We start from the raw sequence: 24,453 nt of genomic DNA, 5'->3' as shown, positions 1-24,453 counted from the left end.
CGCGTGCGCACTGAGGTCCGTCTGTAGCTTAATTTTTATTTAGATAACTGGAGTGTAGTTAACAACAGCCTGTCAATTAAAATGTTAAAACTGATAACTCAGTTTAATTAAAAAAAATCTTTTGAGGAACACAATTACTGAAAATGTATTTTATTTACACAGGAAATAACGTTAAAACCGGAAATGGTCGCAGAGGGCGGGACGTTTTTAAAAATTGTCAACTGGTATTTGTCTGTTGAGAATTCAGCTTGCATACTTAGTGTCCTTAAAGGTAAGCATTGATATTGTGCTAATTACCTAGATCACATTCAGTAAGCGACTATTATTTAAGTACTGCTTTTTTGATTTGTTGAGTATTGAAGAAACTACGACCGATATCTATTTTTCCATAGAGGTCGGTCGTTTTAACAGAGTTTTATGTGTCAAGCTCCCCTAGAGGGATCTCAGTGAGGCTGCGGTGAAGAAATAAATAAACTTAAATAAAACGCATCGATTTTTGAATTATCTGGTCAGTTTGTCAGACTTCTGATTTAAGTAGTTTAACATGACTGATATCCAGATAGTTTAGAGTTTTATGTAGTCTTTGCTGTCTCCATCAGGGATTGGGGAACTCCAGGCCTCAAGGACCGGTGTCCTGCAGGTTTTGGATGTGTCCTTGATCCAATACATCTGATTCAAATAGCTAAATTACCTCCTCAATATGACTTGAAGTTTTCCAGAGGCCTGGTAATGAAGTAATCATTTGATTCAGTTTGGTACGGAAGCTGCTCTGCCAGCAGCCGTAAATCACTACAGAGGGTGGTGAAGGCAGCAGAGCAGATCACTGGCATGAGGCTTCCTGCCATTCAGGACATTTATCTCCAGCGATGCCTCCGTAAAGCACACAGCATCATCAAGGACCACAGCCACCCAGCACATCAGCTGTTCTCCTTGTTACCATCTGGCAGACGTTACAGGAGCCTGTCTGCTCGGACTACAAGACTTAAAAACAGTTTTTACCACCAAGCCATACGACACCTCAACCACAACACTTAAACACACACAACACAGCACTCAGAAGCTACCCTGCAGCTTCACAAGTACTCTGTTAATCTGCACTGGTCACTCCACTTTATTGTTATTGATATTTATATTTAAAAGTGCAACACTGTAATTTTCTGCTGCTCATTCCTCCCGTCATATTTCTTTTCAAGATTTTCTTATTTAATCACTAGTGTACATATATTTATAGATGCATATATATTAAGATAAGATAAGATAAGATAACCTTTATTAGTCCCACACGTGGGAAATTTTTTTCTCTTTTACCATGTCTCTCTAATATTTTGCTCCTTACTATTTTTCTATTTTATTTTATTTTATTATATTTTCTCCCACTGTATCATGCTGCTGAGTGACTGCTGCTCATAAAACACATTTCATTGCAATGTTGATCCTGTGCTAACTTGCATATGACAAATAAAACTGAAACTGATTCAGGTGTGTTGACCCAGGGTGATATCAAAAACCTGCAGGACACTGGTCCTTGAGACCTGGAGTTCCCCACTCCTGGTCTACATTCATTGAAAGTTTATTGTTACATACCTCAGTCGCAAGATTTTAGAGTAGCCTGAATGCGAAACAAACCCAACAACAACCTCTTACAGCAGTTAATTTTATTTTACTGTTATACAACATCTTAGTGAAAAAAAGAAATGAAAACACCCAGGATACAAATACGGTCTTACTGTCTTGTGTTGTTTTTCCCATGCAGGTGCCTTTTATTATTGCTGACATTATACTTTTTAGGAACAGTCATGTCTTCAAAAATTCCAAGAGGTGAGGTGAATTTGAACTTTTCTAGTTATTTCAATGGATTACTTTAATTTTGTTAACAACTGTCATTCTTCCAGGTATACACCCATCTACAGAAACAAAGAAAAACAGTCATAAACAAGAATCCAAAGACACAGCAACTGCACCCACAACAAGCACTGCTGCCCAGAGACCAGATGGTGTCCTTAAACCACATAAAGAAAATGCACCAAGGTAACAAATTATGACCAGGTAGAATGGTCACAGTTGTATGAGAACAATAAAGGTTACCAAGTGCATGCATCTCAATGTTTCCCTAGTGATGTTAGGAGTCAACTGTGGTAACAAAACTGTGCCTGATAATTTCCTGGCTTACCTATTCAGCATCATGTAGTGTAAAGACTATCAAACGTTTGCTAGTAAGCCTAAATGTGTATATTCTCTTAGTACATGCCAGACTTTAGATCTGCTGAATTCTAATTTTGTTTCACTTTTTTGTCTTTTAGGAAAAATGTTGCTCCTAAAGTTCAGAAGGCGTGAGTCTTTCATAATCATTAACATGGGTATTGTTTAAGCCTGTTGGTTTTTGCTTTTTTTCCTAACAACTTTGATGCACATTTTCATAGAGTCTTCACTAGATATGGACAACAAGCAGAGCTCAAAGAGCAAAATCAATGTTTGATTGCTGCCAATGAGGAGCTGGCGAAAAACCTCACAGACACACAGGTATAGAAAGTAATCGCTACCACACATGACTGCCCACTGATGTTTGTGGGCTTTTGGTTTATGCACAGCTCTCTTAAGGTTCCACCATACCATTCAAATCAGGTTGAAGTTGAACTTTTGACTGCTTTGAACAATCTTTTCTTTTTTAGCCATTCTGTTGTAGATGCTGTAGATACTGCTATGCTTTGGATTGTTGTCCTGTTGTATGAACCAGTTTATGCTTCTTTTTTTTCTTTTCTTCAAAATTGTGCTGTCATGAGCTTTATCGTTTAAAATATGATTATTTCAGGCCTACAGAATCTAAGGTGTAGCCCTTGTTTTGATTAGGTTTTGTTTTTGGCACTTAACTGAGCACTAAAACTGGTGCTCGGTTAAGTGCATTTATTAGCAGCACCTGGCTGCTACTTACTCTCTTAATTCCTATTCTTTTCTTTATGCATCTGTCCTCTTTAACATTATCTGGTACAAGTTTATAGGAGAAAATGCAAAAGGGCTACTTCATGGATGGATCTGACACAAAAGACACCAAAAACCCAAGCGGAATAAATGCCATGTTTGGTATCAGCCACAGCTGAACAGCCCTTCTGTGTTATCTTTTTACCATATTCTATTTAATTCTGAATTCATTTTCCTATTACAGCAAAGAGTAGCTAAGCTGGAGCTGCAGTGCTGTGACCTTCAAAAAGAGAATGCAGAGGTTCAGAAAAACCTGAAAGACTGCCATGCTCTTCTGATTACTGCCAAAATAGACCCAGGTAGAAAAAATACAAAAATATATTTATCAGTTTCAGTTTCTTCAGTGGTTTCTGTAAGAGACTTAACAGAAATACATCTTTCATTCTTAGTATTGGGCGAAAGAGTTGGAGACACTGCACGGCAGAATGAAAGTCAGAGGAAAGAGGTTATGGTATGTTTATTTGATTTCACTTTACATTATGATATGTTTACACTTGGGTTTTATTCGTTAAACATTTAAGCAAACTTTAAATCATATTCACGCAAATAACCGCAAGCTGGAATATAAAGGAACACCAGAAGCATGCACTTATTAGTTTGTTTCATGCAAAAATAAATGTGCAAATAAAGAACAAATATTATAAATGCACCCAATATACATGTATTGTAGACACCCACAGGATTTATATAATCATTTACAGAAACACCAGGTTAAAATATTTACTCCTTGTATTTCAGAGCATCTCTGCAGACCTGCTGAATGAAATAAAGGCCTTTGGTGATATTGCGTCACAGCAACGTGCTCGACTAGAGGTGAGTAAAACTCTGCTCAGTGAAAGTAACAGGTCACTAAAAGTTACGTTTTATTTATTATTTTTAATTATTTTTACAACCTTTAGGAAATCCAGGAAACGATGAGAGGCCTCAAGGAGGCACGAGAACAAATGGTTCAAGAAAGGGAGAACTTTTCCTCTGAAGCAGCTGAACTGGAAAGAGCTCTCAAAGAAGCGGAAGCTCTTCTACTCTGAACATTTTCATTGATTTCTTAATTTAAATTGTGTCCATTTTAAAGAGTAAACGTGTATATATATTTGCAGATATGTATTTCTATGGCAGTGTGAGTGAAACTGAATAAAGAACCATTTCCACACGTTCCACATTCCTTCTTATGTCAGTGTACAAAATTTAATGTCACCCAATTTGTGTTTTTGTTTTGTTTTTTAAGAGGGACTGGCACTTGTATAGAGGCAGTGTGTCTCTTATTCACCCGTTCACACATCAGAAGCAGCAGTTCAAGGCACTCACCTGCTACCAAGTGCAACCTGAGGTACATCCTTTGCCAGGAGATATGGCCAGTTAGTAGTCATGGCTATTATAGTCTTTAGTACTTGACTAGAGCTATAAAACTATTAACAGTTTAAAATGGCTAAAAGAAGGACAAAAGTTTATTATATTCTATTGATTTTTCTCAAACTATCAAAGTTCATTGCTTCCAAGACAAATTAAGACCTTTAACAGTAAAGCCATTTTCTAACATGTATTTACAATATCAACAAACCTAACTGGGACTCTGTGTGTTATTAACTATTAGAGTGTTTTACAGCAGTTTACACTTAACGGTACGGGTCTTCAGTCTCAGTGTGTCTGTTTCTTCAGCTCAGCCAGTTCGAGTAGGGGTTTGTAAAGCTGCTTAGACTGGTTTTATCAGTGATGTTACTGACGCTGCTTGACTTCTCATCAGAGGCTGGAGGTAACATGCGGGAGGTTTTGTAGTAGTAGACGAACAGGAAAAAACCTGGCAAGCAGAGAGACATGGTCAGTAGTGTATAGAGAAAAGGCAATTTGCATGAAGAATATGAAATATTTTTGTTCTTTCAAATAAATATGCACAGTTTTTAATATTAAAAACTGAATTTAATCAATAAAAACATCAAGTGTTATCCTGTGAGTGTTATTATGCAACACGGTTGACTTAGAATGATTGAAAGGTGCTTGCTGGTTGTCAGTACCTTGGAAAGAATTGAGGATGGTGAAAAGGTAGAGCGCGGGGACCTGGAAGACACCATAGGCAAAGAAAGCAAAGCCCCATGTAATGCCCAGCATGAAACACAGGCCCATGACGCTTAAGATGTTTATGCTACTTTGCTCCCCTTTTGCTTTGGCTCCTTTGACATTCCTGAGACAACAGAGCCAGGACATCATGATGATGAAGGTGGTAAAAGTGAAGAGGAAGACCAAAGCATAGTAGCCTATGTTGATGATTAAGTGGACACTGTTGTCTGTTATCCAACACCTTAGAAGGAAAAGACAAGTCAGCTTTTCTGAAATTTAATATGAAATGTAATGGAATAGTAATGGTACGTGATAGTGTAGCAGGCTCACATCATCACTCTATCTGCAGCGTTTCCAGTGTTTTGGTAGCTGATGACTTGTTCACCATATTTCCCAATGCAGAGCAGGACAATCCCAATAACTGAAGGCAGTACTGGAAAAATAAATGGGGAAAAAAATCAGGTGAAACAGCAAGAAGGAAAGAGTGAAACTTTCAAGAAGTCTATAGATGTTCAATTTTTAATTATAACATAAACTTACTCCAGCTGGTAATGGCGATTTTCAGTATGTAGCGATGGATTGCGATTTTCCCTCCTGTATACAGGCTCAGACACAGGTGGAAGGCCTGCGCAGCAAACCAGGTGAAAGTGGCCAGCATAAAATAGTGCATTAGAGCCGCCATGATCTTACAGCCCACACTGTTGTTCAGGTTCGCCACATAGTTATTGACCAGGAAAGTGAGGTTAAGCAGGAACAAGGCACACACAAGGTTGATGAGGATCTTTGTGGCATTAGTGGCCTTGATCCGCCTGTATGGGGAGATGATTAACAGAGAGGAAACAAAGCGTGAAATAATAATGCCCTGTGGGTCTAAATAATTAGCAATCAAGGTATTTGTTGATTTTGGTAATTATTTCATTTTTAATTAATATAAATTGGGAAAAACTGACAAATTCAATATTCTCACATGTGGAGATTCGCTGAATTTAACAGTTTGTAAAAGACTAAAGCCTGCTTAGTCTTTTACAAACTGTTAAATTCAGTCAAAGAAATGTGAAGGGCAAGTTGCTTCTGAGAGAAACTTGGTTTTGAATATCAGCAACCACAAAAGGTCAAATTTCCATATTGCAAATACAGTAAAATAAACATGGTTATAGACAGTAAAAGTAGGAGAGATGTTACATACAAATAACTGTTTTAAAGGGAAATTATGATAAAAGTGATATAGCCTCAAACAAAAAGTATAGACGATCATTTCAAGTTACAGTTGAACTTCCCTTTTTAAGCCATTTTAATACAAAGTCCCAAGTTTTCAGAAGCTCAAATTTTAGATTGAAAATTGACTGACAATCAGTTTCACTGCCCAATAAAACCCGTTCCCTTGTTATTTCATGACAAGTAAAGCACACATAATACCTGAAGTTGATTCAAACCCTTGGACTTTATAGCTTTTAAATGTTAACATTTTGTATAGGAGGGCCAAAGAGATGTTAGCATAAGAGAGACGTGCCATTTTTTAGCTGAAAAAACACAATAGACCTATGTGGGAGATAGCAAAAAAAGTTAGGAGTTTGCAAATCTAAAATCTGGTGCTTTCTTAAATAGATGCAATACTCTGCCCAGCTCAGGAACATCAAAAGACCGCAGAGGAACACTTCACAAAATCTAACCAAGTAAAGACCACTCTTGAGAAGGTGCGTGGATCACTGTCAAGATCTACAATCCAGAGACATCTTCATGAATGGAAATGGAGACAAGAATCTACACAGCACAACAAGATGCAAACCACTGGTTACATTCAAGAACAAGAAGGCCTGGTCAGCTTTTCCAGAAAGATCCCCAAGAACCTGGTGTGGTGGGATGTGGTTAGCTGCACGAGCAGGGTTCAGGGGACAGTGCCAGGGGAGATTGGCCAACACAGCTGATTTTTATCATCTGTTTAACCTCTTGCAGTAGCTGCTGGGGCCTGGGGAGAAGCAGCATGGACTGAGAACGGACTGCGGAGCAGAGCTGGGCTGAGCAGGAGAGAGCTCCAGAGCAGAACTGAGCGGTCAGCTCTGGACAGTGTGTAAATAAACGTCACCTAAAAGTGCAACTGAGAACTCTGTGTATGCATGTGTGTTGCGCCATGGTCAGCTAAACAGTGTTATATCTGGAATTTACTGGGGAAAAAAAAATCTTCGGCCACACGAAACCAATATTAACTTGTATCAGAATGACGCAAAATGTCACATATTAGTCATGGTGGAGGGGATGCTATGCAACTGGCAAAAAACGCAGGTGGTGCCCGTGTAGGCTAGCCGATGTGTGTCATACATCTACAGAGATGCAGGTAACATGCACCTGCTTTTCTTTAAACAATGCTCATTCATAGAGGGTTGTGTGCTGAGGACTTAGAAATACCCCAGGAAACATGGCAGGTAAGGAAAGTATTATATTTGCATAAGATGTACACTGATACATACTGCTGATATTTCCATTACATAACATCAGGCCCCTGTTGATGAATCTCATTTCCCTGTGGTAAACATTATAACACCTCATCACAGTGTTCCACTGTCCTGGAAAGCAGCCTTATTTACATGAAGCTTCATCACACCAGCTGCCAGAAAAGCACGTCTTTCTAAACAAGATTTTTAAAAAAATTCTGTACAGTGTTTGAGGCTATTGCATCAATAACAATTTTGCTCTATTTTATTCATAAAGATCCCAATCATGTTTTGTTTTTTTCAGGAATATATCACCTAGTTATAGTGAGAGCTGTGAATTAATCTGGTAAAGACTTAGTTGCTTACCCTTAAACAGCAAGACTTTGCTCTTATACCCCTTTGTGCAATAAACATTACATATTAAGGTCCAAATTATTTAAAACCTAAACAATATTTCTATTCACAATTAAGGATTTTGACCTCTGATGATGAATTTTACAGTTTCTCTTTACTGAGTCTCTCTCTTTACAGAGATTTTTAGAGTGATTTTATATCTTCTTCCTGGGATAAGTATTAGAGACCTATACAGCGCAGTACTTATTATATCAGCTAATTTTCAATAGATTTTCTCTGTAAAGCTTATTCTGTTCTTCTGTTGTCATCTGTATTAATGCACACTTTTTCTTTTCTGACTATTATATAGTTAAAATGCTTCAATATTGGGAAAAAAAAGCCCAACTTACTACCTTGAAAGGAAGTGCATGAAGAGGACTATGGCGAGGAAGAACATGGAGAGTCCACAGCCAACTTGGGTGATGATTGTGAGGTTTTTAAAATCAGAATCTGAAATGGTTTCATTAAGAGGAGTCTGCAAAAAGCACAGCAAAGCACATCTCATATGAAAACAGTGCCTCGAACAGAAAGTACAGCCCCAGTAATAGTAGCTAATTAGATAAATGGGCAAAAAATTAAGTCCACAAACTGTGGAAAATGTCTGAATAATATTCCTCAACATAAAATTGTGACCAATTTGATTATCGCCTAAAGAGTCAAATTCAAAATGAGCTCGTATTTCAAAACAGTTTAAAGATTTCTTATGTTTTCTGTGATACATTGTTAATAAAATGTGGGTTTACTAATGATTTATAAATCACGTCATTCTGGTTTTATTTACGGTTTACACAGCATCCCATTTTTTGGAAGTGGGGTTGTACATCATTACAGAAGAAGAAAAACATACCATCAAGATAGCGAAGAATGTCAAATGTGAACACTGACACGTAATGCCATGTTTAGTTACATTTGTCACACAGCCATCACTCGTCCAGTTTGGTTGACTTCCTAAGAGAAATAAAACAAGGAACACAATGACGGCCTAACCATCCATAAGTTCAGTTTGCTCAAGTGTCAGAATTTATCTGCTTGTGTCATTTGTACTGCTGATGAGAAATGGTTTCAAGACTGGTTTAAAATAAAACTTCAACTTCTGTTTCCTGATAAATAATTCCACACATTGAAAGCACCATAAAACTCACACCAAAAACTTTTAGCATGCATCTGTGAGGAAACACACTTTCAAAACCATAAAAGTAATGTGATCAGTTTATGTCCATTTTCTGATTTTTACTTGATACCATGATACAGCTGAATCTTTAAATTGGCCATCAGATACGTGGCCTTTGCAGTGGAAACCATGACCCTGTTGTTGATTTTTACTTTGTTAGTTATTCATGCTATGATGTGGCACTCACCAGAAACTGGGTTTCTGTTTTCATTATCTCTCGCAGTGTTTTCCATGTTAAAACATTTGCATGAGCTTTTTTTTTTTTTAAAGTTCACCACAGCATGTATTATTGTGAATGCAGGCTAAACTGGTCCGATACTGATTCCAGTAAAACCAAAGAAATGTTGAGTTTATTTAGTCATGACAAGTCATGGCAATGTGGTTAGTTTTGTGTTTTTATAACCATCTAACACCAAATCCAGTCTCAGAGAAGTTTGGAAAAAAGAAGACACAACCTCCAGTCTATTAAGTTGTGTTTCTGTACTTAAAGTGTTCTTCTTCTTCTTTCCCAACCTTATTTTGATGTCCCTAAACATGTTTTTTATTAGTTCGGTCTCATCCGGTACTGATTTTTGTTCATTGTCATTCAATTAATATTTTCCACATTTAAAAACTAAAGGTTGGAGTTGTTTCATATTTTTCCATACGATTAATTAATAATACATTGTTAATTAGCATTAAATGCTAACTTGATTAGCTTTAGGATATAAAAACTACTCGGTTAGGGATAGAAAAAAAATCATGCCCTTTTATTCTTGTTTATGCAAATATCTAGTCCCATGGCAGGCATCTAGTGCATTTAAGCATAGAGAGATGACCTGAAACCGAGCATGAGAATGTGGAAGAAAGGTCATTTAAGTGACTTTGAATGTGGCATTGTTGTTGATGTCACGTAGGCCGGTCAGAGTATATATGCAGAAGATCGGCTCTGACAATAAATTCACTTTACTCAAATGGACTCCATAGTCACCAAATCCCAGTCCCATAGGGCACCTTTGGGATGTGGTGAGATGAGATGTGAGATTCACATCATGGATGAACAGCCAAAAAATCGGTAGCAATTGTGTGACGCCAGTGCGAACCAAAATCTCAGGAGAATGTGTCGAGCGACTCGTGGAATCTATGCCATGAAGAAATAAGACTGCTCAAAGCCAGTATTATCAAGACAAAGCGTAACTAATGACATGGCTGATGAGTGTATGCTTCCTACTGAAATACGAGAGTTACAAAATTGTGTTGATTGTCCTGAAAATATGTGTCTACCAATACAAGCAAATACAGTGTTTTTCTGTACATATTTTGGACTTTTACAGAGAGTGGGCTCAGAATTCACTGGCGTCATCATTGAGCTGATCACTTAAGACTGTAACACTTCTCTCTTAAATAATGTAGAGAAGAAACTTTTTGCTCAGCTTTTCTCAGCAATACATAAATAATATGTAACACACAAAACTGTAAATGCCTTATGTCAATGTGCAAATGAAGCAGAGAAGCTACCTTGACCATTCCATGAATGACAAGACGGTATCCCTCTCTGCAAACAAATCAACAGAAAATTAATGAATTTATGCTCTTAAAATGGAAAACAAAATAGAGAAAAAGACCCAAAAGACCCAAACTTTTCACTTACATATGTCATATTCGTAAAAACAATGTTTATTTTGTCTGTGAGGTTGGCGATAGCAGCTCCCATTTCAATGGCTAAAACTTCATTCCCTAAAACAGTACTGTTCTTCTCATCCTGAAAAATCAACTTATGGTCAATCCATCACTGAACATGAAATTTTACATTTGAATTAGCCTGTAGCCCCTTACCTTAGCCATATTAATAAATCGGAAAAGAGCTGCAAATGGGATACTGACGTTTTGAGCGATAGCTTTATCAAAAGCTTCTTTTGGCAGCATAACGGCTCTTGAAAATGTTTTCAAAGTTTCTGTGTTGTCTATAATCTGCAGGAAAGAACACAGAAAGAGTCAGGCTCAGTGCATATTTACCTGGATCTTACTCAAAATACCACAAAAATCTGCAATGTGATGCCCAAGTAAGCGGTAACTTGAACATACTGTAATAACTACATAATAATCTTAACTGTTGTTTTTAGTTGCTGTAACTGTTTCAATTGCACAAAAAAATCTATAATAAAAAGGAAGTCGTAGGATTGTACATGCAATTATGGACAAAGGCCCCTTCCAGTTTGTAGGTGTCATGATTTCTAGGTAAATCTTAAATCGAAGCAATGACATTTTGGGAACCCGCTACTGCTGGGATTTTAGTGGAGGAAATGCTAGGACAGAACAATAGAACGTGTAAAAGTCAAAATAAATTTAATTCCACCTACATTTATGCTGTCATTTGGAGACTGATAAGCAAATAATACTTCTTCTACTTCGTCTTTATGTGTTTCTTTCACCAAAACTCCTTTGACTCCTTCTCCTACAGATATTTCAGCTGAAGATCCATTTATGTTGGCGGCCAAGTTGCTCATGTCATTCATTAGTTTACTGCAGACAGATGTGAGAACATTTCTATATTATACTATAAATGTAAGATGCTGTACGTAAAACCAGTTTTTAAAAAAACATGTTTTACAGTGGGGGGGGGGGTTAAATGTCAAAAACCAAATTAAACTTTTCAGCATTTTCCTTCTGGGGAAAATAATGTAGGAGTTTTTCAAAGCTGCTAGAATGTCTTACACGTAAGTTGTTTTTTGGCAGCAATGTGTGACGCACAGTTTAATTGTATTAGTGAGATATGGAGATCACTTTCAACTCTTCAGTTCAATAGTAAGGTTTACTGATCCTGAGCCCAGTAGGTAGTAGTGCCTAAATCTAAGTAGCAAGTGAAAGCAAAACTAGACAGTGAGTGGAAAATGAGAAAAACCGAGTGGAAAACTCAGATTTAGATCTTCTAGATATAGATCTTCTTAAATAACTCAATAGAAAATAAATGATGAATACATGCAGTATATCATTTGGTAAGTGAGTGTGTCTTACGCGGCATTTGCAGGAATAATTTCTCCTCCTTTTTCAGAAAGTGTTGTATTAAGTACTTTTTTCTCCTCAGGCTTTTTCACTGGATTGTTACAGTTTATACAGTTGGTGGTTGTTGAGTTTATGTCGATTATGTATTCATTCTGGAGATTTGGAGCTGGAAGGTGGAGAATTTAGGTTTAAACTTAAGAACTCAACATTTAACAAAATATAAAGAAAGGTGTTATTTTACTCTCAGCATTTTACTTATATGAATTTTATTTAATCAAATTATGGCGTAATGCAAAGACTCTGTTAGGCAAGATTTGTCCGATTCATTGTGCACTCATCAGGAAAAATGACTATTATGAAAGTGTGATACTTGCCTGCACTTATCTAAACTTACCCATGGTACTGCATTCTTCTTTACCATAGGCAGAGTTTTTACACACCGTGTTTGTATTGATACATCTGATGTGACATAACTCTTCAGCATTATTTTGTCAGATTTTACCACCACAATCAGAGAAAGAAAGGCAGGAGAAAAAAAATTAACATTGCATTCTAATCCTTATTTTCAAGGTTTCAACTTTTAAATGTTTCCTATTAGCTCTGCATTTTATCTTTTCATTGATATGAATTTACCTGTGTCTGTGGTATTGAAGCTACAGTTTTCACCTTGATCTGGATGACAAAAATGTTTGGTTAATTAGATATTTTTTTATTTTATCATTTATCATATTTTATCATTTTTTAATCTTTTTTATTTTAATTTGCTAACAATGCTGAAAAAACAAGAAGTTCAAAAATATAAAATACTGAAGAGTTGTTTTACCTGTAAAGTTCAATTGTGTGTCGTTGCAGAATGTCCCATACAGAACATACATATGCACACGTTGATCTATATGCCATTTTGAAATGTGAAGTTTCAAAATGTTGCTATTGTTTTTAATTTTTGGCCAAGTGTCCTGAATTTTTCTGGTATAATTTTCTGGTATTAAAAAACAACATACAGATACATTTTTATTTGCTAAAATGCTGATTAGAAAGTCAAATATTGGCAACTAAAACAATATGAAACTAAGCTGGACTCACCCAATTCAATTCCGTTTGTCTCTACAAATACTATGCAATTCACTTTTGCTGTAAAGGCAAAGAACAGTGTGTGTTTTTAATACATTTAAATCTTTTACATGCCTTAACAACTATAAATCAATATCTAGAAAAAAAAACATTTTCAGAATTTTATTGGATTGACATTTTAACAAGGTCTAAATAAAGTGCATTTACAGGGATGAGGCATCTCACACAGGACAAAACATCCATGTAAATGTGTTGCACTTCATGTTTATCTAAACTTGGAGTTTGTCCCAACATGCTTAAGTAACCTGTTCAAGTTACCTGATTATAACACATCAAAAGGCTCCTTTAAATGAATTAATCTCCATAAAGTCTTGTCGAACCAGGTCTCATATTAAAATGTCAAACCGAAATGTTCGTTATATGTTGCATTTCCAATCAAAGTTCCCAGAAATCTCAATCCCAGTCCAATTAATTTCAACAGGTCAAATCTTTGGCTTTTGTTTAACTTCCTCTTTGTTGGACGGTGATTGCAAAAACAGAGAATCTCATTTCATCGCAACTTGTGAAAAATGAGAAGCAGTTGTAACTGAAACGTGTATTTGACTTACTCTTGGTCTTCCATGGACTCATGTGTTCTGGGGGCCTCTGGATGTCTGGAGTTTTGATCTCCTCCATACCCGCTTCACACCCTGGAGGACGGGGCTGTGGCCCCCCCACACTCCCTAGCAGATCATTACATGGAGAAACCTTTGGAATGCAAGCATGCTGATCCACACAGGTATGCACACATGGGTATTCACAGACGCGGACTAAAGCTTTCTTGGCTGCTGCCTCAAAGCACACTGTGCGCTGTCTATCTTGCATGCTGCACAATATCGTTTATTATTTAGTAAATATTGATATCTATGACTAGCTAGTTTATTGTGATGGTGCTTTGTTTTCTCTATTATTATGTTGCTCTTTGTTGTTTGCTGTCTCCTCTGTTTGTTTTTTTTGTTTGTTTGTTTTTTTTTTTCTCCATACAGGTGACCCAGGAGTTCTTTTTTTTTTCTCTCTCTTCCCCCCCCTTCTCACCGTCTCTTCTCCCCTTTGGTTTTCTTTCTTTCTCTCCCCCTCTTTCTCTCATTCATTCCCCCTGTCCTATTTATTTAAAAAAAAAAAATAAAAAAAAAAGACAAAGGATGAACTGAAGCTCTGCCATCACGTAATGTCGCATACTGCTGTTTCTGATGTCATTTAAAAAACAAAACAAAAAAAACAAAAAAAAAAAAATTTCAACAGGTCAAATCTTTGGCTTTTGTTTAACTTCCTCTTTGTTGGACGGTGATTGCAAAAACAGAGAATCTCATTTCATCGCAACTTGTGAAAAATGAGAAGCAGTTGTAACTGAAACGTGTATTTGACTTACTCTGTCCCCAGTAGTTTGTTGCATTGATATTGCCATAGAAACTATCGACAACAACAAAACTTTTTTTCTGCTTGAAACAGTTTCTGATATCCATGAAATTATTTTTATTGGAATTTCCATTTCTTGAACGGTCATGTCCAGAATTGGATGACCCTGAAATAAAAATTGACAAATATTTTTATCGATTTAGTTAACACTGACATTATAGCTACCATAGTTGAACTTGTGATATTCAAAATTTTTGGTCATCTTGTTTCAAAAGTATAATTCATTTAAAGAAAAATGAATTGTGATACACTAGCACTTGCTGAACGTTTAGCTAAGATAACAAATGTCCTGTAAAGATTCAGCAGAATTCATGTACTCACCTGGACCCTGCAAAATGCTCATTAACAAAACCAAAGCAGTCCAACTGAGCCGAGTCATGTTTGGATGGGATGTGATGTGAGTCAGGATGTGTGACTCATTCAGTCCTGCAGTTAACATATACCAAGTATTGTTCAAAAGCCATTTTTAAAAAGGAACTTTCAGCCAAAGATGCCCCAAGCATTTCATTTTTTACCTTTCTCTGGCTGAAGTCAAATCATTAGTCAGCAGAGCACCTGGAGAGGAACTGAACCTCTGGCAATGTGCACTTGTTGTCAAACTTTGGGTAGATACCCACTGCACAAATTTTGTCTTGCAAATTCAGTTTCTGAATATGTCATCAGACTTGAGTGTGCTATGCAAAGCAGGCATAGGAACTGTGATGTCCTTTGATGAGGACCCAGGTCTAATTTTGTGAGCTGCACACTGGCTGTTATCATGTTGTGCATACAGCATCATTTTTCCATTGAAGACGTGTTAAAAGCGTAACCTTTCAGGAGGATTTGTTTCCTAAAACTCTCATAAGTGATCATTTCTCATCATTTCAAGCAGATGAAATATGTTCATATTATTTAACAGCTCAGATGCTATCTGTGTTGCCAAGTTTAATGGAAACATAAATAATGTTATTCACAAAAAACTACAATGAGCTAAATTAAAACTCGGAGTAAAGACCCGACTATGGCCTTTAACAACAAAGTGGAGGTTATCAGTTTCAGTGTCAATCTATATTTTTGGAAACAAGTCTGCGTCACAAACAACCTCCCACGTTTTCAAAGGTGTGACATTAAAATCAGTATCACAGTGGGTGGAAAATGAAAGATTTGACCTGTTTTGCTCAGTAAACCACATTTATTGACACAACTATATGAATATTGCAATATGTAGTCCAAATTCTTTGGGCTAAATATTTGGCCTCTGGACACCACCACAGAGAACATTTAGGATGTGATCAAAGCCCTGATTTTTGCCCGTAATTATAAAGGTCTGACAAAAGTATTTCATTAACTGTTAATGAATTACAGCCATTTTTATATATTTCCTCTTATTTTCAGTGCGGCTCAAAAGTAATAAGTGGTTTTATGGCCACGCGAGCTCAGTTTCCTTGTCATTTCATTACAAATGAAGCAGTTAAAATATCTGGAGCTAATTTTTAACTATTAAACTTTTTTTTTAAAGACCATCATTAGGCTGAAAAACCACAACAAACCTATCAGAGAGAAAGTCAAAATTTCAGGATTATAATTACTCTAACTATGACGATAAACTATAATCTATAATCTATAAACTATAATCTATAATCTATAGCTAACTATAATCTGCAGACACCTTCATGAATGTACATACTGTGATTTTACAGTGAGGTACAAATCACTGATTAGAAAGCATCTGTCTAGTTTTGAAAAGAAAACGAAGATTAACTCGCCCTAGGATGATAAGAAAAGTATACAGCAGGAAAGTAATAGTCCATGATCCAAAATATACTGCACCTGTATATGTATACATGTATGTATGTATTGCATCATCTTCATTTGTGGTGCATATAAATTTTGCCGTAATGTTACGGTACGGGCATAATGATGATGATGTGACTGCTGACAGAAACAGCTGGATGAATTGTGACGGCTATCTCATAATGACCAAGGGAAAATGTGCTCAGATTTGTAGCATTTTATTGGCCGTGCCATTTAAAAATCAGAAGATCAACTATATTCTTTAACAAAGTGTGGAGATCGTTTGCTGTGGCACCTCAAATTGGGGTTGGCTGCAACTTGTCTTGAAATGTAACAGCTTCCTAATGTGACATCATTAATCAACTACCCATCAGTTATAAAGTCACAGTGTATATAAGATTTCACTCTGTAGACTTCCATGATGAAACTGTGATGGAGGTATAGATCGGGGGAGGGTAGAAAACCACTTCAACAGCATCAGTGGAAGATAGAAGAAATCTGTCCTGTTAATAAGATAAGATAAGATAAGATAAGATAAGATAAGATAAGATAAGATAAGATAAGATAAAACTTTATTAATCCCTCGGGTGGGTTCCTCTCGGAAATTCGGTTTCCAAAAGCACAGCACCAACAAAAGTTACAGAGTTACAGAATATTATATATACTGTATATACACACACACACATATATATATATAAATACAGAGACATATATAAATAAAATATATGAAGGGGATAAATAGAATAAATAGGAATAAAAATAAAAATACAAGTGAATTGCACATTTCAAGTATTGAGGTCTATTGCACCATTGACTATTAACAAAAAGTATTGCACAAAAGGTATTGTACAGTGAAGTGAAGAGGCACTACAGCTTAGTTGTTCCCCCCTCCTTTGTCCTCCTGTCTCCCCTCCCTCTCCCCTCCAGAGAGGAGTTAAACAGTTTGATGGCGTGTGGGACAAAGGAGTTTTTAAGTCTGTTAGTTCTTGTCTTGGGGAGAAGCAACCTGTCACTGAACAGACTCTTCTGGTTGTTAATGGCCGTGTACAGAGGATGCCCAGCATTGTTCATAATGTCCAGCAGCTTTTTTAGTGTCCTTTTCTCTGCCACTGTCACCAGAGTGTCCAGCTTCATGCCGACCACAGAGCTAGCCTTCCTGATCAGTTTCTCCAGCCTGGATGAGTCCTTCTTTGCTGTGCTGCTCCCCCAGCACACCACAGCATAGAAAAGTACTCCAGCAACCACTGACTGGTAAAACATCCTCAGGAGCTTCCTGCAGATGTTAAAAGACCTCAGCCTCCTGAGGAAGTACAGTCGGCTTTGGGCTTTTTTATACAGGTGCTCTGTGTTGCATGACCAGTCCAGTTCATTGTCCACCCACAGACTGAGGTACTTGTACTTGTTGACCACCTCCACCTCCTCCCCCTCTATCTGAACCGGCAGTGGATGGAGCAATAACGACCCTCAGTGATGTGACTAAGAGCCCAACACTCATGTTATACAGCCTTAGAAGTTAGAAGATGACTCTTGTAAGGCACACATCTGCCAAACAGTATTTAAAGCATCCTGAGAATGAAAGAATTTCTTGGAAAAACATTGTTGGAATTTTGTTGGCTTTCCAAAAAAGGCAGACATTTCATATTTGCACAAATAACCTGAAGGTATTCCATTGAATTTAATTTTGAAACTCTCTTTCTCAACATTTGAAGTTACTGCTGTTATTGTAGTCAGTGTGACTGGGAATTTGACTGTCTGGCAATTCCCACATGCATGCCAGTTATTTCCATTTCTGCTTTCTTCTAAAAAAAGGGGCCCATAGGGGCTGCTTGCTGATAAGCTCTTGCTGCTGATGTATTTATAGTACTATCTTATATACACAAAATCATTTACATTTTGTATTTTGTTTTTTCTTGGTAACAATATTTGCATGCTGTTGTGGTTAAGTGGAGTGGTTGAGCTGGAATTAGTTTGCATTTTCTTTGCTTACCAGTTGCCTGTGCTGTCTGAAATAAACATGTTAACTTTTAGATTTATGAGTTTATGTTTCAGTTCCCACGCTCACTAAAAGCCTCAGGGTCTCAGTATTAGTCTGGATGATGAAAACCTCACATTATCTGTGCACTGTCTCCAGTCAGGTTAGTGTAACCTGGTATTAACAGTCCACGGAGTGACTTTTTCCAGTCAAGAAATAGTGTGGCACGCAACTCTTCGTATACCAACAGTGACACATAAACAAATAACAGGCAAAGTATGTACCTGTTGAGCACATAAGCTCTTGGAAGCACACCGAACACTTCCTGTCCAGCACAAAACAGCACACATGTAGTCAATGTTTAGCCAAATCCCCCTCTATGCCACACACAGAGGAGCGTTTATCAGCAGCTACAAAGCAACGCTTTTTCTTGCATTAATAGATAAACATCAAAATGACTGAAAAGAGCAAATATAAGCTAGAAGACTCTTGCAAACACTCACATGGACAGATATGAAAATGTTATTACACTAAATAAAAGACATATTATTCCATGCATGCACAGTAGAATGCGGATGAGCGATGAAGGGAAGATGTATTCTTCTGGTTCCATAGTGTAGCGGTTATCATGTCTGCTTTACACGCAGAAGGTCCTGGGTTCAACCCCCAGTGGAACCACTTACTTTATAGCAGCTGGACAGTGTAGTGGTAAGATACACGCCTGTTCAATTCCCACCATGCTAAAAACGAGCCCTGGAGAGGCGCAGCCTGCCTGCAGTTCAGGACAGAAGCATTTCGCTATATGTTGTACTGTGTAAGTGACAAATAAAAATTTGTATTTGTAACCGCCTCTCTATCAATAATGAGGACCAATAATAAAATGAATACCATGTTTTAATCAGTAAAACTTGACACTAGTATTTGAGCCTATAAGCTTATCAGCAAAGGTGTTTACTCTTATCACAAAGCAAATGAGCCAAAGGCCATTTTCTCTTTAGTCTTTTATAACCACAGGACTCGTCCCCTGTTGGCAATTTTTTTTTTTAAAAAAGCAGTTTTAAGTAAATTTGGATTGATTTTACCTGAAAGCAAGGGCAATTTTTTTTTAATGTGGTCCATGTTTGAGTTCTAAAACTGGCAAGCTTTATTAGCAAACTGCATCCATAGACTGCATGAGTGCATCACACAGGCATACATCTGTTACTGCCAAGTCACATATAAATTCACAAAAACTATAATCACACTCCTTAGACTGGTTGCACACTTTAGTCAGCCTCTAGTAGATGGTGGCAGAAAGTCTAACACTGAATCGAACTGAGCATCAGATTGGGAAACAAAGGTGATTTAAGTGACTTCAAACATGGCATGGCTGTTGGTCCCAGACAGGCTGGTCAGATTATTCCAGAAACTGTTGATCTGCTAGGATTTCTAACAGAGCTCAGTTCAGTTCATTTTTATTTCAAACATATACGTTCACCAACATTTCATAATATAATTCCATGCAGTTGTAGTTGAAAAGTTGTAGGCAGAAGTATATACTTATTTAGCCCTACCCTCTTAGATTTACGTCTTAATCATTTCCTCATAATCTAAATTTCAACAACAAAAACGTATACAATGCCTTCAACTTAGCACATAACGTCACAAAAATATTTTCTCATATACAATTAAAACTATATTTAGATTTACTGATTTGCAGAAGAAAATAAAAATCACTTTGATTTGATAGGAAGGCAGCAGTAACTGAATTAACCACTGGTTGCAGCAGAAGAGCATCTTTGAACATACAACACATCACACGAAAAACAGACAGGCTACAGCAGCCGGTCGTGTAGTGTGTGGGGAACATTTTCTTGGCACACTAAAGGGCCCTTAGTACCAATCAAGCATTCTTTAAACACCACAGCCGACCTTGGGTATTGTTGCTAACCATGTCCGTCTCTTTGTGACCACACTGTAACCATCTTCTAATGACTGCATCCAGCATATTGCAAGGTTTCAGTATTCTCACAATGGTTTCTTGAACATGACTGAGGGTTCACTGTACTCAGATGGCCTCCATAACCACCAGATTTCATTCCAATAGAGCACCTTTAGGATGCAGTGGAACGGGAGAGTCACATCATGGAAAATGATCAGCTGCCAAAAAAGTATTTGCCAAAAGGTGATTGTAGGAATTTAAACTGTTGTTAATGTTGTGACTTTTCCCCCTGTAATCTGTCAAAAAGGGAGAAGGTGCAACAGCCTCATAAATCCAGTTCACTACAGTGCATTTACCAACATAAGCAAAGCTATTAGACATTACAAAAACAAAAGAAATAGAAACGTCGGTGTTAGCAAGGATTTGAGTGTAGTGTCCTAGGTTTTCCTCATGAGGGCAGTATAGGGGTTATTTGAAACAAAGTAAACGAAGAAGTGCATGGCGGAAGGAGTTACAGTAGTCACCCTGATGCGGAGAGCAATAATAAACGGCACTGACACGAGTGAGTAGCAAAAACGCACTACAGGAGATAAAACGGGGAGGTTTAGTTTCTGTCTGGATTCTTGCGCTTCTCTAATTAATGCATGCATTGATGTTTGTAACCCGCTGGCTCCACAGACAAACTGCTCTGTCTAGGACACTTAATGACAACCAACCCGAAGTGCATTCCTTTTCTCTGTGAACTGTAACACACCAGACACTTGTGTGCTAATTTCACACTCATTAAAAGACATTCACTCTTATATACTTCGCAAATAATCAAGGTTTTCTAGCTACCATCGCATTCCAGTTTGCCAGACTATCCATTGTCCCAGTGTAAAATGCCCAAAGTCAAGCGATGAAACAAAGCTGATGTGTCCCGAATGACAGATGGGACCCCGAAAGTGTTTTTACTCGTAACTTGTGTGGTTTGTTCAGTAACAAGTAAAAGTAAAACAAGCAAAGAAAATTAAATTCGACTATTTTCGAATGGAGGCTGGCTCGATTATGAAAACTGGATAATTAAACTGTTTTTTTCGCTTGAAAGACAATTATTGATGTTTAAATTGTGTTTGATGTTGAGCTTTGTGATATTAGTTCTTAAATTGTGAATGCACTGTCGAATAATCTCATCATTTTTTTCTTAAGGTTTAGGATATGTCTGCAGGCTGTGTAAGATGGGTGCTAAGCCATGCAGTGAGAACGGTGTGTGGTGGGAGTCCCTTGTATACGCCACCAGCCTTAAGATTTACAATATGCAGCAAAAGATGTAATATCATCGCTGCCTCTTGGAGACAGTCTGCTTTCTCCACTGAAGTACACAATACAGAACAAACTCCAGCCACGCCAAAGAAGAAAAAGCAAGATCCCCGAGCAAATGCCTCGATCAGCAGCATCGGCCGTAAGATCCCTGAGCGTCAGATACAGGTGATAAGTGCAGCTGGTGAGAACCTGGGCGTCATGCACCGTGCAGATGTCATCAGAATGATGGATGAGGAGGGTCTCAAGTTAGTGCTACTCAGTGAGCACAAAGACCCACCAGTCTACCAGTTGATGAGCGGCAAACAGATCCACGAGGAGCAACTAAAAATGCGGGAGAAGAAGAAAGCGAAAGCAGGTAGATGGTTACCAGATGCTTTTCTCATTCCTCTCTATCCTACTGCCTTCAACCCAGACATTATGTTGAAGGATATCTCAGTTCCTAAAATGTATGAAGGACAGAGGACAGGGGAGGTAAGGCAGAGGAGCTATAATTGAGGATGCTCAGGTGTATCCTTTGCAGAAGTGTTTTCACCTTGAACATATTAACGAGGCATGGCACACAGCCAGTTCTCTCTACTTGCATTCCTTCTTTGTCCTCGCTGGGGAAATAAGGCTCCAGGAGAGGATGTGAGGAAAGGAACTGGGGATGTACAAACTGAGAAATGAGAAAAGAGGCATTACCTAGGTCAGTTTAAGGACGGTTCAAGAAATAAAGAGTTACATTACACCAAAGTCATGCTCTTTGCTTGAAATTGTCATAGACTTTAGAAAAGCACTTTTGGGGTGACAGGTTGACAAGCAGCTGTAAGTCCAAAAATAGTTGTTTTTTTGCTCCAGTTCCTGTGCAGGTGAAGGAGCTCAGCTTTTCAGGTGGCATAGCGTCTCATGACCTCACCACAAAGCTGAAGCAGGTGGAGAGCTGGCTGGAAAAGAAACACCATGTGAAGATCACTCTGCGGGCAGTGCGTCGTGAATCTGCAGTTAACCTGGTGAGGAAGAACGCCTATAAACCTGAGCGAATTCCTTGATTATTCTTTTATTCAGTAAGGGTCTGAGTTGTGACTAATATAACATAACAAATGTATATACATATATGGTTGCAGTGGTTAATCCACCACTATGTCAATTTTCAAATTCATTATTTCACAAAAAAGCAGAGAAATGGGCAAAGCACGCTATTATTTTGATTAAGATGCCAAATTACAATTATTCAATTGTATTGATGAACAAAAAAATTAGTTTTAGAGATTAATTGTTTTGCTTGATTAATTTCTGGCTTCTCAGAGAAGTCCCCTGTGTCGTTTCAAATACAGTAAGGAGCTTATTTAGCAATAAGCTAATGTATTTTTTTTAAATCCCTGTTATTGGTTCAGAAATATTTAGATGTAGGTCTTGCTTAATTACTTAAACAAAACTTTGCACAGCAATTTAGGGCTGTTTATAGCAAAAAAAATTAAAGTAAAATATGAGTAAGTAAAATCCTCAGTAAAAACTCAGTATTGCTCATATTTCAGTAAAAATTACTTTCGCATTTAGGTTGTTTTTTTTTTCTTCCTTAAAAGCTTTTTATGCAGAAACATCTTTGTGTTTTCTTTCCACAGGATGCCACTCTGGAGCAAATCGTGGAACAAATGGAAGTAATGGTGGGATTTGTCTCAAGGCCAAAAGTGATACGTGATGGCCAAGCAGCCGTGTGCATCCTCCGACCGCCTTCAGCAAAGGAACTGTCACAAAAAGGAAAGAACAAGGCTGCAGAAGCACAGCCTGCCAACTCCAGTTCAGAGGCCGCTCAGAGTGAAACGTCTCCTGTTGGCAGCACGGACACAACACAAGGGTCCACACAGCACTGATGTGACAGAAATAAAACTTTTTCACAAAAGCAAGTTGGAGTCTGTGCCTAGTGCCACAACTTGTTTCGTCAATCAGACTTTGTAGTTTAAAAGTTTATAACCCAGGGCATGGAGGTCCCACGGGATACAAGACCAGGCTGTCATGTAACCTTTGGCCAAGTAGACACAAACACAAACGCAAAATTGCTTAACAGAGCCACAAAATGACTGTACAGAAAACTGCAAACAACAAAATAACAGTGAAACATAATGAGATACAAACGCACAAAATGTAGACATACACAAAATATTTCATGTAGGCAGCCACCAAAAGGCAAAATGACTAGAAGCACATGTAAAATAAACACAAAAGTGACAAAAAAGACATCAAAAAGAGACACAAAACGATTCAAAACAGATAAAACATAGCTTTAAACACAAGGTAACAACAAGGTAAACACAAGACTTAAAATAGGAGAAAATGTGTATGAATTAAACAATAAAAATGAAAGACCGAATACAGCGAGAAACACTTGCAATAAAAGCAAGATTAAGCAATATGAACAGAGGGCGAAACAAACATAGACAGATAAAAGCAGTGAGAAATGCAACAGTAAAAAACAATTATACATCTTATTTGTTGGCCTCCATGTGAGGGGGAAGGCTGTTTTCTAATTATGAATAAATGGATTAAGGGCATTTTTGAGAGGCTGAAACGTGCAGGTTTTGACTTAAAGTTATGTGTACACTGCAGCGTTCCAGATACGGGATGAATCTGCATCTGGATTCATTTATAAGATCTTCTTGAGCAAATCAACATGTCTTCAATGTTTTCTTATTGTGAAGCTATGACGGGAACTTGAAATTACTTTTTGTAAATGTCTGAGTTTAAAAGTCATTTTAAATTCGCAAAAACTCACTAAAACCATCAACACGACGTGAAGAAATGACTTCATGTCCAAAATCTATATTGAAGTGAGATCAGCTGAAATCAAACTGAGGTCCAGTTGTACCTGTTTCTACCACACGGTAGTGCAGTAAGTCAACGTTGCTTTTGTTTAACCAAGAAATGGTTATTTTATGTTTGAGAGATGGCAGCGTGCAGACAGTGTTTGTTGTCAGACGAG

General features: G+C 37.6%; 3 protein-coding genes and 1 non-coding gene across 6 annotated transcripts; 3 read left to right on the top strand and 1 right to left on the bottom strand.

The window, feature by feature from the left end:
- The first annotated feature begins 62 nt into the window (after positions 1–62).
- Positions 63–4,133, top strand: knstrn (kinetochore localized astrin (SPAG5) binding protein). Its single transcript, XM_085246762.1, has 9 exons — positions 63–271; positions 1,754–1,818; positions 1,893–2,028; positions 2,301–2,330; positions 2,421–2,520; positions 3,161–3,275; positions 3,366–3,427; positions 3,715–3,789; positions 3,876–4,133. The coding sequence occupies exons 2-9, from the start codon at positions 1,797–1,799 to the stop codon at positions 4,002–4,004; spliced, it is 669 nt and encodes a 222-aa protein (XP_085102888.1). The 5' UTR covers positions 63–271; positions 1,754–1,796; the 3' UTR covers positions 4,005–4,133.
- Positions 4,001–15,112, bottom strand: LOC146558163 (adhesion G protein-coupled receptor G2-like). 3 transcript variants are annotated; one of them, XM_085246760.1, is made up of 18 exons: positions 15,045–15,112; positions 14,851–14,955; positions 14,483–14,635; positions 13,087–13,134; positions 12,827–12,982; positions 12,637–12,675; positions 12,398–12,478; positions 12,016–12,169; positions 11,361–11,523; positions 10,837–10,971; positions 10,652–10,762; positions 10,519–10,555; positions 8,698–8,798; positions 8,204–8,325; positions 5,569–5,837; positions 5,359–5,461; positions 4,986–5,269; positions 4,001–4,771 (listed from the first exon to the last, which is right to left on the bottom strand). In XM_085246760.1, the coding sequence occupies exons 2-18, from the start codon at positions 14,906–14,908 to the stop codon at positions 4,629–4,631; spliced, it is 2,157 nt and encodes a 718-aa protein (XP_085102886.1). In that variant the 5' UTR covers positions 14,909–14,955; positions 15,045–15,112; the 3' UTR covers positions 4,001–4,628. The 3 variants fall into 3 exon arrangements, with proteins under 3 accessions (XP_085102886.1, XP_085102887.1, XP_085102885.1); XM_085246761.1 differs by adding an exon at positions 13,683–13,796 and having other exon boundaries at positions 14,851–15,064; XM_085246759.1 differs by having other exon boundaries at positions 14,851–15,064.
- Positions 15,113–18,879: 3,767 nt separating this feature from the next.
- On the top strand, positions 18,880–18,952 carry trnav-uac (transfer RNA valine (anticodon UAC)). The gene has a single exon. It is a non-coding gene; the product is annotated as a tRNA-Val (tRNA).
- Positions 18,953–20,682: 1,730 nt separating this feature from the next.
- On the top strand, positions 20,683–24,280 carry mtif3 (mitochondrial translational initiation factor 3). The gene is made up of 4 exons (XM_085247937.1): positions 20,683–20,757; positions 21,384–21,852; positions 22,335–22,486; positions 23,099–24,280. The coding sequence occupies exons 2-4, from the start codon at positions 21,393–21,395 to the stop codon at positions 23,345–23,347; spliced, it is 861 nt and encodes a 286-aa protein (XP_085104063.1). The 5' UTR covers positions 20,683–20,757; positions 21,384–21,392; the 3' UTR covers positions 23,348–24,280.
- Positions 24,281–24,453: the final 173 nt, after the last annotated feature.

The sequence above is a fragment of the Mchenga conophoros genome, linkage group LG15, assembly GCF_057382185.1.
Source record: "Mchenga conophoros isolate Kocher_MC1m ecotype Shallow Benthic linkage group LG15, M_conophoros_male_GT1.1, whole genome shotgun sequence".
Taxonomy (NCBI): Eukaryota; Metazoa; Chordata; class Actinopteri; order Cichliformes; family Cichlidae; genus Mchenga; species Mchenga conophoros.
The sequence above is the reverse complement of the archived record's forward strand: the minus strand, read 5'-3'. Positions and strand labels throughout refer to the sequence as shown.

Excerpts from the sequence above, each read along its gene's own strand:
- knstrn (XM_085246762.1), top strand. The coding sequence starts at position 1,797 with ATGTCTTCAAAAATTCCAAGAG. Across the intron at positions 1,819-1,892 it reads GTCTTCAAAAATTCCAAGAG|GTATACACCCATCTACAGAA; the intron begins GTGAGGTGAATT and ends TCATTCTTCCAG. Across the intron at positions 3,790-3,875 it reads AGCAACGTGCTCGACTAGAG|GAAATCCAGGAAACGATGAG; the intron begins GTGAGTAAAACT and ends TACAACCTTTAG.
- LOC146558163 (XM_085246761.1), bottom strand. The coding sequence starts at position 14,968 with ATGTTAACTGCAGGACTGAATGAGTCACACATCCTGACTCACATCACA. Across the intron at positions 14,636-14,850 it reads GAGCATTTTGCAGGGTCCAG|GGTCATCCAATTCTGGACAT; the intron begins GTGAGTACATGA and ends TTTTTATTTCAG. Across the intron at positions 12,479-12,636 it reads CTTCAATACCACAGACACAG|AGTTATGTCACATCAGATGT; the intron begins GTAAATTCATAT and ends ATAATGCTGAAG.
- mtif3 (XM_085247937.1), top strand. The coding sequence starts at position 21,393 with ATGTCTGCAGGCTGTGTAAGATGGGTGCTAAGCCATGCAGTGAGAACG. Across the intron at positions 21,853-22,334 it reads GAAGAAGAAAGCGAAAGCAG|TTCCTGTGCAGGTGAAGGAG; the intron begins GTAGATGGTTAC and ends TTTTTGCTCCAG. Across the intron at positions 22,487-23,098 it reads GTGAATCTGCAGTTAACCTG|GATGCCACTCTGGAGCAAAT; the intron begins GTGAGGAAGAAC and ends TTCTTTCCACAG.